General features: G+C 41.0%; 1 protein-coding gene across 4 annotated transcripts in view; it reads right to left on the reverse strand.

The window, feature by feature from the left end:
- LOC146515303 (zinc finger protein aebp2-like) overlaps nt 1-13,664 on the reverse strand; it is a 34,390-nt gene that overhangs the window by 13,501 nt on the left and 7,225 nt on the right. For 2 of the 4 annotated variants that reach the window (XM_085167739.1, XM_085167740.1), the window contains 3 exons: nt 9,097-9,164; nt 2,131-2,244; nt 773-802 (listed from right to left, as the gene is read on the reverse strand). In XM_085167739.1, the coding sequence (XP_085023865.1) occupies nt 773-802; nt 2,131-2,244; nt 9,097-9,164 (212 nt within the window). Of the gene's footprint in view, nt 1-772; nt 803-2,126; nt 2,245-9,096; nt 9,165-13,664 lie in introns of those variants that run through there. The other 2 variants (XM_085167741.1, XM_085167742.1) reach the window with 2 other exon arrangements.

The raw sequence follows: 13,664 nt of genomic DNA on the forward strand, positions 1-13,664 counted from the left end.
ATTGCCAAAGGCTGTGGCTTCAAAATGGCCTGTTTCTCAGTTAACTGGCTTCATGCTACACAGGAACTGCCGAGCTGTGGGCGATAAGTAATCCTCTGTAATGATATTTCACTACAGGGAAGTCACAGCCACGGGTAGCAACACTGCAGACGCACGAACATTATCATCAGTGCATCATTTGATCTAAGTCACAGCGGGAAGAAACATTTCAACTGCATATGTGTATTTAACAGCCGAGGTGGCGAGCAAGAATGAGGCAGCAGTTCTGTTTTATCTGCATACACGCACCAACACCACGGTGAACTTCAAAAACCATGCACTCATCTTCACACAAGAGTCTGATGTGACTTTAATGATTCACGTATCTATGTTTTAAGCGTGTGTTGAGACTTTTTGCACGTCACTGAAAACATTGTTGCTGCTGCAAACTTCCACAAAGCTCCCACTTTAAATACTTCACTAAAATAATTCGTATAAACACAGTGTGTGTGTGTGTATTAATGATGCTGTAGTAAGATGTAGTAAACTACATAAAATGTATTGTTATCCAGTTGCTACTTTAAGTCCTGTACCGTTCGTTGTAGCTCAGGTTCACATTAATAGCCTATTCAAATTACTTGTGTACCTGCTGTAATTGATTAACATGACTACTAGTTTGCTTTGAACCAACATACATGCCTTTGTATATAGTCGAGAGTGTCTAGAATCCATTTTTTAAAATGATTTTATTTATACTTCACAAATACCTCGATGTTGAACATGTTCAGCTTACCTGCGCTTCAGACGCTTTTGAGGAAGTGCTCTGAAAAGAAAGAAACATTTTTTAGGACATCCCACAGAGTTGAGTCTGTTCATCTGTACGTAGCGTTTTTAGTGGGAGAAACGTTGTAGATAGGAAAACACTACGTCCAGATGAACACAATCAACTTTTTGGGGTATCCTTACCTGGACAATTTAGCATGCATCAAGACACTTTTTCAAGAGAATCTTTTTTTTTTTTTTGCTATTCGTGTGCTTGAGCTGATTTCAGACGGATACATTTCATCACGGAAGCACTGCCAATATGACAGTCTTTTATTCCATCTCATGTACATGAACAGGAGTCCAAACACATAATATCTGCTGCCATAAGCAGCAGCTACCACATTTGTTTTGGGATTTCATGCACGAGGACAACCTTGACATAAATTGGCTAGGTGCTGACGGTTATATTCAACTATGAAACCAGAGTCCAGCAGCAGCCTCTGCAGTTACTGAGCCTTCACCTCTAATTAAAATCAGCCAGCCTGTGTGCTGATTAGCACACTTGTGTGCCATATATCTCTGGTAAGATGACCACTTTGTTATTTTAGGCACATTGTTCCTCTTTCAGGATTCATTTTCAGACTTTTATGGGGTGCCATAAAGTTACCCTTGTTTTCTCATGTCAGTGACGAGTGCAAGTCTAGAAGAGCTGTGCAGGATTCAAATAATATCAGAGCTAATATTTAGTGGTGTGTGGTGCACTTGAAGACAGAAAATGTGGTCCACTGAGTTGCATTTGCACAACAGCAGGAAATTACTTTTTCCTGTATTAAAATTGTATTGTGACTGTAAAGTTCCATTTAAAAAAAATAAATAAATAAATTTTAAAAAACGGGGTCATGTGGAGAGCAACACTAACAACTTATTATTCATTTTATGAATTTATCAGTTGCTCAGTAAAATGCAATCTACATATATGCAAGTAACAGAAAAATGCATCTGTACTTTAACCAAAAGCTGACCTCTGACCAGCCTGCACAACAGATAATGTTTTTTGCCTTACAAGGAACACAAAAACGTGTTTTCTCTGTATCAGGTTGTTGAATCCAATCTGCTAAAATCATGACTTGGTGCCACCTGCTGGAAGAATGGTAAAGCACATGGACACAAACAACCTGACAGACCTACTTGCAGGAATTCTCACATACACATAGCTGTGCAGGCAAAAACCTTAAACACACAAGTGTCATTTTAATTAGGTAATATTTACCCATGGGTAACATGTATTTGACTGCAGTAAAACACCGATCTGCAGCACTGTGCCATTGTGCATTCAGACATGCATGCATGCAAACAAAAAGGCCACTGGCATTGTCACACACTCACCGATAGATGTTGGGATCTAATAGCATGGCTGTGTCCTGTGGCAACTGGGATAAGTGCACCACTTTAGTCTTCAGCTGAGATCGCTCGGTTTCATTCACCCACACGTCGGGCAGTCTGCGAGACAGCACACACATGCAGAAACACAAACATGTGGTCAGGTTTCAAGGTTACAAGACAAAGATGAGGATACCGAGGACGGAGTGGGAGTAGGGTCGAACGGAGCAGGGTGGGAAAGATGTAGCCTCAGTGAGTTAAATGAAAACGTTAACACCTATCTCTGAAGACTAGGTATGTTTCTATAAGTAACCAAACCACAGAAACAGACATACGTGCACAAGTGACCAGACTAGCACACACGATGGGTGGAAAAAGTGTACCTTCCTCTCATTTGCATGATCAGATCGTATATGTGTCAGTGATTTCTTTTGCAAATTTTACTACAAAATGGAAAAACTGGCTTAGAAGTACAACGAGAACAGACTGATTATATTCCCCCTTAAAATTCAATTAGAGAGTGTGTTATATTAAATGCTGAACTGAGCAGTAGCACCTTACTGCACCCACAGTATGGGAGTGTGCCGAGTAATGGCGTGGCAAGTTGAGGTGCAAAAGAAAGAAACAAAGAGCTTAGCAAGTCTGCTGCGCTTCCCCTCCTTCCTACAGCCCCCACCTCCCCGTCTCCAACCCCAGCGTTCCCCCGTCACTATGTGCGTCATCACAGGAGCCCCCAGAGACACGCGCAAGCACACACACGAACACACACACGAACACACACACACACGAACACACAGCAGGCGGCTGCTAGGCAAGCATGCAGTCACCAAGCCAAATCAGTCATTCACATGCCTAGTCAGCCCATTCAGCATTATGGTGAGCAGGTATCGCTTCAGATGTTGCAGAGTTGAAGGTAGAGGTGAAGAACTAAAGAGAGAAAATATAATGCAAAACTGACAAATGAAGGACAGGAAACTATGGAAGGAGGGAAAGCAAAGTGAAGTGGCAGTGGAGGCGGGGATGGCACACATTAAAGTAAAATGATTCACTTCAGTGGTTGCAAAAATCCTTTTATGGTATGTTTAAGTGCCTGGAAGGTGCTGCTAGCTGCATAATGTATATATATGCTTTTGCTCAAGTGTGTGGTTGCAAAGGACTACAAAATACCCCAAATCATGCAAAAACATAGCTTGCTCATGCAAATGTTGTTCCAATAATTGTAAGATAAGGACATATGCTGTCTGTTTGGTTGTTGTTGTTTTTTTAAGTTTGAAAAAAGTAAAGAAGTGTGATGCTAAGTTGTTTTCCTTTTTGATTCTGCAGTGCACAAAATCCCTCTATCCCCTTTAATGGTGGGGAGAGAAGAAAGAGGAAGCTGAGAAGAGGCAGAGACACGACAAGAAACAGCCCCCTTCAAAGCAGCTTTACAGTTTGGATTACTCTTGAGTTAGTGTCGTTCTCCAAAGCAAACCTCAAATGACAGAGGTGGACCTGCGGAGTGTTAAAAATGCAGTAAACACCCGTGTGTGTGTGTGTGCTCATACTTACACATGTAAACATCTCACAGTAAGTGTGCTGTGGTACTGATGACTTATTATATCCTTGTGTCTGGGAAATGCATAAGAAGGCTGCACTGGGGGGAGTGGGGGCAGCATGTTGCACGTGTCGAAAATACACACACACAAACACTCCCAAAGTGCTCATATCATTCACAAACACACGTGCACATTTTCAAAGCCCTAAAAGATCGAAAAACTCCATTCAGTCACATAAACCAAATAAAGACAAATGGATTTGTTTTATTTTCCGGAGGAGAATTGGGAAGGTTATTTGCCTCGCTTCTTTATGAGCCAGAAATGTATATTGTGCGGGAGGCCCTCTGTTGAGAAAGCTACTGGGGAACGCCTGCCAGAGTGAAGCTCGTCTTCAACCCTGAATTAATGGCTGGCTCCAGGCCTTGAAGCTCCCAGTGGTGACAGAAGCAAAAGGTTTATCATAAACCACTAAAGAGTATAATCAGATTGGTAAAATATTAAATGGCTTTATATAAAGTGTCCTGATAAACTACAAAGGACAGGAGGCTCAGAAAGCCGGTTCATTGACTATAAAACTCACTGCAGCCTAAAGAGAGGCTACACCACATTGGCACCCCAACTTCCTATTACGATTTTACACCACAATACTTTAGGAATGGTTCTAACATATTTAAAATACATTCTTAAAAATGAATTTAAACTTCTGAAATTCTGAGATTTTAGATGCGTTTTGTCTTCCCGGAGATCACGTTACTCCTTGCTTAGTCAGGTTTACACCACAGATTCAAACCCAAGACCTAGCTGGTAAAAATAGCAACAGTGCTAACCAAAATCAGTTTAACAATTAAAAAAAAAAAAAATGTAATCAACATGATAAATGCTCAAAGAAAAACCTCCTCCTTCACTCTATTAGGCTTACTGCCAAGGAGTCAAGTCACACCTACTCTACTCTCAGCCAGGAAAAACCCATTCATAGTAAATAGAACATAGGTTACATCAAATGGACATTCACACAAATTTTTCCTAAAATAAAAATAATTTTATTCTCTTTTTTTTGAGAGGAGGGGGGGGGGGGCTTACATACATGTCTACTACAGACAGAACGCGTGGAAGGAAGTGGATGTTCTTGACACGGTCTATTTCATCCTATCAGATCAAATTAGCAAGCAAACTTAGAAATAGCAGTGATGCAGGTTTATGCATTTATTCTTTTGCCTCGTGTCAAAATTTATGTTGCAGAAGTAACTGGTCAGAGACCCACCAGACAATCCCCCCGGTGCACTTTCAAAATGTAGTCAGACATCATAGATCAAAGCTACATTGATCTTTAGTACATTTAGAGACAATTCTGCATGCTTACTCTTGCAAACTTGTGACAAAGTTCCCCAGGGCAGACTGAAAACAGAGCAGGAAAAAAAAAAGAAGAAAAGAAAATCTAATTTTACACTTTTTTGTTCTTTTCTACACAGTGAATACCTTGAATACCCCCCCCCCCCTTTTTTTTTTTTTCCTTTTTATAAAACTGTTTCTGCTTAAGTGACTAGAATAAATATTAAAGGTGCTTCTTTTGGAAACTGTTGCTTTTTTGTTAGATCTCCACTAGCTTGTATGGCGGCTGCCTAAAAGTAAACAAATCAATAAAAAAATTATAATTTGGGGAAAAAACATAACAAACATTTAAGAGATAAATCCATGTTGGGAAATATAAGCTCCGTCTAGTTTTTTCATAACTATGTGCAGGACAGATTCGGTGGCTGGAGGTGTTCATTGTCAGTGACTGTGTATTCTAGTGTTAGTTATTCAAAAGCAATCAACAGCGTGCAGGGGAATCCACTCACCCATCCATCAAAGATTAGACTCCAATTATGGTTCTCTCGCTCTCTCTCCCAGCCCTCCCATCCCCTTTTCCTCCTCAGTGAACTGCTGGTAAATCTCAGTTCATAATGGCTCATGTTAATCAGTTACTCATTAATCCAAATGGAGTTAATGAGTGTCAGTCACACAGTGAATGGTTAGCTCGAGCTTTAATAAACATGACTTCCCACATTCACACAGCTAATCATTGACTCAGTGGCTGAGAAACATATGTGCACACATGCACAATGCAGCCTATATGCTTACATTCTTCCTTATCCTTAGGGTATTATACCAAATTACACATTTACTCACACTCAGATGTGTGTAGGACAAATGATGATGTAGTGACTTTCAACACTTTGTCTGCTTTATCATCATTTACAGTTCCCCACAAACTAGGCAGTGTGTGCTGTGACTTTTTAAAACATATTCTACATATGATTTTCATCCTATAAGTGATGTCATCACTTACAGTCTAATTCCTTGCACTATCCCACAGACGTGATAACATGTTTTTCGCTCATTGTTGAGTGTTTCTCATTTCGGGCTGATCTGCTGCACTTTTCTCTCTACCAGGTTTCTTTTTCTTTTGGTCTATTAGTCTGTATTTCATATTACCTTGGTGTCAAAACTCCCCCCGAGACCCACAATGAGCCTGTCAGTGGAAAAGATATCAGGCACCTCCATCACTTCACTTTGTTTTAACCTCACTGTCACTCCCATGGAAACACTTTGCGCCTTTTCTGACTTCCAACTTGTCTTCTCTCCCAGTTTTTAGCTGGGAGAAAGCATACTTCGTTCTTACAACATCCTCACCACTTTCTCCACTTCTCCTCAAGGTAAATATGCTTTCTTAAAAAGAGAAATAAGGCCAGACTCCAAGCAACGGGCACAACCCTGCTGATTTAAAATTATTCTGAACTCACAAACATATGTGTGGCGGTAAGACTACAGTGGTCAGTGTGCAAGTCTAATAAATCCTATGGTAGTTTTTCATGAGCATTCATTTCTTGTGCAGGGTAAGAACATTTCTATGCATGTATTAGTGAACGAGGCCGAATGAGATCAAGTGTTCTTTTCTTACTTCTCTTGCTAGTTAACGAGACCTGGCACAGGTTCTTGACTATGGATGAAAAGCTTCTTGTCTGAAATCATAGATTTATTGTTTTACAAACTGGTAAATGTGCCCCGAAAATCAATGTAAACTAAAAAATGTGCCCCTGTAAGAAGAAAGCCTGACAGACTAAAGAACTTTATCCAACAAGAGGTGGAATTTGGCAAAATAGTCACATCTAAATTTAATAGAAAAGACAGCCTAGCAAATGTTGTACAAGCAAACTTAGTTCAGTCCCCTGGTCAACTTTTATCTGTTTAGAGGTACTCAAGCCACCCTCACAACCACACGGCTTAAGACATTACTGTAACCCCCCTCCGTAATGGGATAATTATCCATATTAATGACCCAAGCACTCCTCTGGCCCAAGGCAAATGTGTGACTCAGTACTACCACTGCCTGCTCCTGCATGAACCAAGGCGTCTCATTCTTGCCTTCCATCTTTCTGTTAAATCCCCTCCCTATCATTCATTCCCTCTGATTTCATTCTGCCTCTTCCTCACATTTCTCACTCCCACAGCCATTTTGCTCCCACTCCTATTTCTCACTTTCCTCCTATCTCTGTCCCTCCTATTCTTTTCCACATCTATTCTGCCTGCATCTGTCTTTGGGGTCTCAGCATCAATCTCAATCTTTGTCTCTCTGTTTGGAATTAATTTGAGAAATGTTTCCTAATCACCAAACTTCATCTCTCTCTTCCTTTCCCCACTCCCTTATTATTTCTCCCCACATTAGATTAAACTCCCACATGCATGGAAAGCAGAAGGCTGTAGAGGTGGATCGGAGATGGGAAAAGGAAAGAAGAGGAGGATGGACTGCAGAAACCTCAGAGAATAAAGATTTTTCTACAGTCTGTTCACTGGAAGCTTTTAGCAGACAGCTGAATTTGCAAACTCGTGCCAGTACTCCCGTCTTTGCCAGGTCCCTTTGTTTTCAAACTATTTCTTTGTCACCACTGACCTTGTTCTCGCTCCCCTTCCTTCTCTGTTTCTAGTTCTTTCCCGCTTATCTCTCGTCATCCTTGTTCTCTTTCTCAGTCGGCTCTCTGATCATTTTCAGATGCCTTTCAGTCAGAACCTTTAATAGGAGTGTGGGAGAGTTGGGAGTTTGGTTGGATCTACCCGTGAGCAAAAGCCCTACTGATAATCACAGAGTTCTGTGAAGCTCTCTCTTTTTGCTTCCAATGTTCACCTCCAGTGGACTGAGCCCAGGAAGGCTAAGCTGGCAAAAGGCATTTAAACGGGTGATGACTGTGCAGAACGGTCCAAGTCTCAGTGGGCTTAGTACAAGTTTATCCATTCATTCAGCCAAGTAAGGAAGATTTATAACAAGCCCCGACATGAAGGAAGCCCAGATCGCTGCATGTGCAGCTGGATGACACATACTCGTACAAACTGCTACAGCTCAAAGAGGTAAATTTTGTACAAGTGGTTCAGTCTTTGGGTTGTTACAGATGTGGAGGTTTATACAAGAGGTGTTGAGCTGCCTTGTTGTACACTGGTTACATTTACATATTATGGCTTAGAAATATTAGTAAATAATACATTTATATTATTGTGTGGCCATGGCTGAGGTGGTAAAGTATGCTGCAAACCTGCCCTTGGACAAGACACCAAATCAGATGGTAGGTGAACACCTTGCATGGCTGCTCTGCCACCATTAGTGTGCAAGTGTGCGAATGAGAAACAAGGATAAATGGGACTATATCAGTGCAAACCATTACCCCGAAGCACCTTGTAACTTGAGTTTTGCAAGGTCCTATAGAAATAAAGTATATTACTTTTTAACATTCCACATTAATTATTAACAAATGTCAGAGTGCACATCTTCTCCTTCTCAGTGGAGTTAAACTAGTGAGTTTATCTCGTAGTCAGACCCAGAAGTATTTGCACGACAAGGTTACTACAACAACTTAAAGACTGTCCAGTTTACAAGGCAGACATGTAAGTGTCAGGTTCAGTTTCAGTTCAAAACCCAATATGGTTCATACAGACGCCCCTGAAGCATGAATAGTCTCACAATTTAGAAGTCAGAGGAGGCCTGCAGAACATCTTTAAAACATGCTGGCACTTATTTTTTGGCTTATACACAGTCTATCAAAAACAAGCATCCCATTTCAAAAGGATATATTTTTGAAAGTAATGGACATAGAAGCCTGCAGTAAATTTTAAAATACATATCTAAATATAAAGCTTACAAAATGTGTCTCCCTCTGGACTCGTGGCATATATCCATACGATAGTCAAACCCATCCCTGGATACACTGCAGTCGTTATACTACATACTGGCAACCACATGAAATTCACAAATCCCTCCTTTCTAACGGTATGTGTTTCGATCATTGCCAGTGAACAGCTAAGGAACTAAAGCACTATGAAATCGAAAGCTTACACCCTGTATATTATTTAATATAAGGCAAATGCTCATGCAGATCTATAAATAACATGTAGGAAAGGTTTTACTCACATGTCCTCAGGTGTCCAATGCAGAAGAACCTTGACCTTGCCAGACCCCTCTTTCCTTTTGGCTAGCACCTACACAGACAATCATGGGAGGAAAAAAAACAAAACAAAACATTAAGCTGGCTTCAGCAAGGAATATTCAGAACAAAGTATTTACACAGGCATATAATTTAACCCAAATGGCTGTTAACTTTTACATTTCAAGCCCCTTTTGTTGCTTTACATGTGCACAGACGTATCAGGTTTAGTCTGTATTGCAGCATTCTCTCGCATCTGTGGAGAAAAGGCTTCAAAGATGTGCCTTATTTCTGGCCTCACCTCTCTAATGAATAATACGGTTACATGCTTCAAACATCCTACCAAGTGATTCAGTGCTCATTTTGCTTGTTAGTGTAATCATCAGCCGGTCTTAATAATGCATGTGAGAGCTCAGTGAGATTTCTATTTTCAGGGTGATCTATGCCCCGCAACACACTGCAAGACCAAGAAACTAATTCAGACAGAAGATAAAGCACATGAGACATTACCATCGTCACAAAGTCACTGCTCCTGTTGCGGTTTATGTCACAACCGAAAGCTTCAACACATTAGGCAGAAATGCGTTTAGCGGAGACCAACTCCTACAGAGGAATGTTTGCGTCACAAACCTGTGTTCATTTTTGCTTTGGTTTCTGGTTTCAATACAAACCTTTTGCACAGCCACTGCAGCTACAAACTTCAAGGCTTTTCTTCTTTGAAAATACAGTTGAGACTATACAAGACTTCCTGCCCATCTAGCCCTTTTCATGCATAGCATTTCATCTTTCATGCTGTGTTGGTTTATAGTAAAACTGGTGTGGAATTCACAAATATTGTCAGTAGGGAAAAGAAAAGCAAGAAAAATAACCAGGAGAGGCAAAAATAGCCACAGATATAACCTCTTGCGTCAATTGCCTTTTTTTTTTTTTGAGGGGGTCTGTTTTTAGGATCGTGAATGAGCTCACATGTGAAGAACTTCTCTTACGCACATGAATTTTTGAGATTATTTTTGTGACTCCAGGGACTAGCTCTGGCATTGATGGAAACTGGTTTGAGGACAGGAAGGAGCAGGCTCCACTGAGACAAGACACAGAGACAGAGGCAAGACTCGCTCTCCTCGTCTTACAACGGCTCCTGCATTTCACAAAACGCATAATGATTTTTGTGTTTTAAGTAGCTTCAATCTGTTTTATTTATCTGAGATCCCACTAACCTCAATGATAAACAGATACAGCTAATTGATGGATAATCTGACAAATTATGTATTTTCATCTTCCTCCACCTTTGTGGTGTTTGGCAAACGTTTTGAGGAAAGCAAGGAGGAAACAAACATGACCTGTAATAAACTGATTAACTTTAAAATAAGCAAAACAAAAAAATGAAACAGAAAAACAAAACAAGGACTATTTAGGCTAGGTTAGGTGAGATTAATTTTGTTGTTTCTGGACTTGTGCCTTAACATTTGTCTGCTAGACGCTTTGCAAACAGCAGCTAAGTTGGCAGATCAACCATGTTCCCTTTGTTCCACACAAGGAGGCATATCAAAGCACCTAAAACAGGGTGATTGATTAATAGCTTGGGGAATTAAAAGAGTTACTTACCATCTGATCGTATCTCGATACACTGCCCGTGATAACAGGCAGTTCTAAATGGTATCACAGTGATACAGTGTGATACACTGAAATGTGACATACAGTGATATAAATCAGGAAGTCTGCAAATGTCACAGCTGCAAACAGCCGTGAGATAACTGCCAGTTTAAGTCACTTTCAAATATTCATTATTATTCACAAAGCACTGGTTTTGGAGTTCGCTAGTCTTCCCTGTACCAGCGGGGGTCCCTCCTCCCAAAAACTTGCATGAAAGGTTAAGTCCCGATCTAAAATTAAACGCAGGTGTGGCTGTGAGAGCATGTGGTTATCTGTCGCTCTGCGTTTTGTCTCTGTTGGACTGCTGACCGGTTCAGAATGTGACAGCTGGGATAGGCTCCAGCCACCCCAATGACCCCACGTAGTTAGCAGTTTCTGACAATTCAAATTAGAGGAAAAAGTCTGGAGCACCCGTTTATATATTATAGGAGAAAGTGATACAGTACATTTCCCTACCGATATTATATCTCACTCAAGCAAATCCAAACAATCAAAACAGACTTGCACCTCTTTGCTAACTGGATTCTACTTAAAATGCTCTCAGATGTGCCTCTTCCAACTTTCTAACTTAGTCCTCAGAAGATGTAAAAACTCCTTTCCAACTTTTCAGACTATTAGTCACATCTCATAAATAAGCACTGTATCTCATTTGTTCTTGCTTATCTCCCTCTTCCTTTATCTGCTAGCTCTCCAGCTTCGTAAGTTCACATGGAGAGGAACAGTTTCTCAGAGACAACAGCAGGGCTTGTATACGAGAGTCAAACTCCTGTGCTAGCTGGAGTGAGCCCTACTTGAGTGTCTTAAGCCCCGCGGGTAAGACTCAGTGCACTAACCAGCTGCTTTACTGCTTTTTTATTTAAAAATGCATAGCTGCTAACCTATGCCCTCAGGCACCTTGTAGCACCAGGTTAATAATCACAAGCCAAGCCTACACTTGAAAGGGCCATGAACATGTATGTAAAGAAGTGGGCTTGTGTTTAAGCAGCATGAAGTGATTTGTGAGCTGAGTGGTCTGATGATGATGGTCTGTGCTTTAAGGGACAGATCCTAATCCTCTATAAACCCAGGGGAGGACCGTAAGAGAGGGGGGAAGTAAAAGAATGGGAGGGAGAGAGAGCAGGAGGACTTAGGGAGTGAACAGCAGATATTAATGTGGCTCCAAAACAAAGCAGTGAAAACTGCAGGAATCCAGCTGGGGGAGGACAGGCCTGCTAAAACTGGGTGCCTGTCTAGTGTCATGGGGTCAAGCTGTGGATGACGCAGATTGGTGCAATAACAAAAATATCCCATCATAAACATGACTGAGTTGCTCCAACAGGTCAGCAGACCCACTGGCCAAGCTCCATAGAACCCCCCACGGCTTTGCTCCATCTCCCCAGGCCTGGGAGGGTCCACTGGGGCCAGGGGTCTAACTCAGCATCGCAGCCCGTCACCACAATCCTTCAGAGATTACAGAGAAAGAAAATCTATGCCCAACTGGCAAGATCTCCTTCTGATTCCATGACCCTAACCTTCACTTAACCCCTGTTCCCTGTCCTCACTCTCCAAGTCTGTTTCTCTCCATTTGTTACTCTCCCTCCCTTGACTGGTTCTTCCTCCTTCTGACTCTGTGTCCAAATAGTTACCTCTCTTAACCTCTTCCCAAGCTTTATCTTCAATTTTTCCCTCCCCGTCTTTAAATTCTTGGCTACTGCAGCAGACCGGTTGAGGTTTATAGAGGCAATGCAAAGGAGAAAAGAGCTGAACAGGAGTCTTGTAAAAATACTCCTCAGCTGCACCCACTTTATGCATCAATTATTTACTTAACTTACTTTACTTAAAAACAGAAAAACAAACAAACAGAAAAATCTAACAAATAATGAAGGGCTGGGTGTTGCTATAGCTGACATGCAAGCATTAAAGAGGTACAGTGAATACAAAAAGTGTAAACACCCCTGTCAGTAATCAAAACGTACATCAAGAAAGTATTAGTTTAGGGGTGTACACACTAATGTGCACCCAACTGGCCAGATTTGTTTGTTTTTCCTTTGAATTGTACCGCTTACATATTTGTGATTTATTGTGCGCTCATTTACTAACATCACAAACATTTGCATTACACTGGATGAATCATTGTTGTCATCACTGAGACAACTGCAAATGTGTTGTACAAAATACCCTTTTTAATACCGAAACAAACATTTTTACAAAACCGGGCTCGGTTTTTAAACGACCCTTTTACTCCTGTGTGTTCTTCATGGTGGTTAAAACCCTTTTTATAAAGGCTGGTTTTATTTTGAGGCTAAAGGGGAGACGTTTTGTTTCCCGTTTCTGATCAGCCAGTGGTGATGCTCTACAACAACGCTTTATGAATTGTTATATGTTTTTGGGAAAATGTCAAATGGAAATATTTCATAGCTAGGCAGGTAAAATAGAATAGATTACTGACACTGGCAGGAAAACTGCTTTACAAATGTAAAGAGAGACTGCGCCGAGAAAGGAGTGGGACTGTGTGTGTTTCATGTACACCATGTGAACAAAAGAGGATTAGGCAGCAGATGATCCTTACACCCCCCAATCTTTTTGAAGTACACCACATCACTCAGTCTGAACTGGAGTCAGAGTGCTCCCTTGTGGAAATGCATTAGAATAGCAGCTACAGTTAAGTTTTCTTAACAGAAAATCCATTTATCTAAGGAATTTTTGTCAGAAAAAAATTTTTTTTCTTCCTATGAGAGCTCACATGTGGCTCCAGTTTAAGGTGAAAAGGGCACTTTACCACACATTAATAATGTATTCTGCGCAAGGCTCAAAATGGGGAAAGCTGCACACATAAAACACACCAATTGTCTTTCCTGTGAAGCCCGATTTAGAGAAAAACAACATCAGGCCTTGGGCTGTTGCTACAGGTTCAATTCAAGTGCAA

This window comes from Neolamprologus multifasciatus, chromosome 7, assembly GCF_963576455.1.
Source record: "Neolamprologus multifasciatus chromosome 7, fNeoMul1.2, whole genome shotgun sequence".
Classification (NCBI taxonomy): Eukaryota; Metazoa; Chordata; class Actinopteri; order Cichliformes; family Cichlidae; genus Neolamprologus; species Neolamprologus multifasciatus.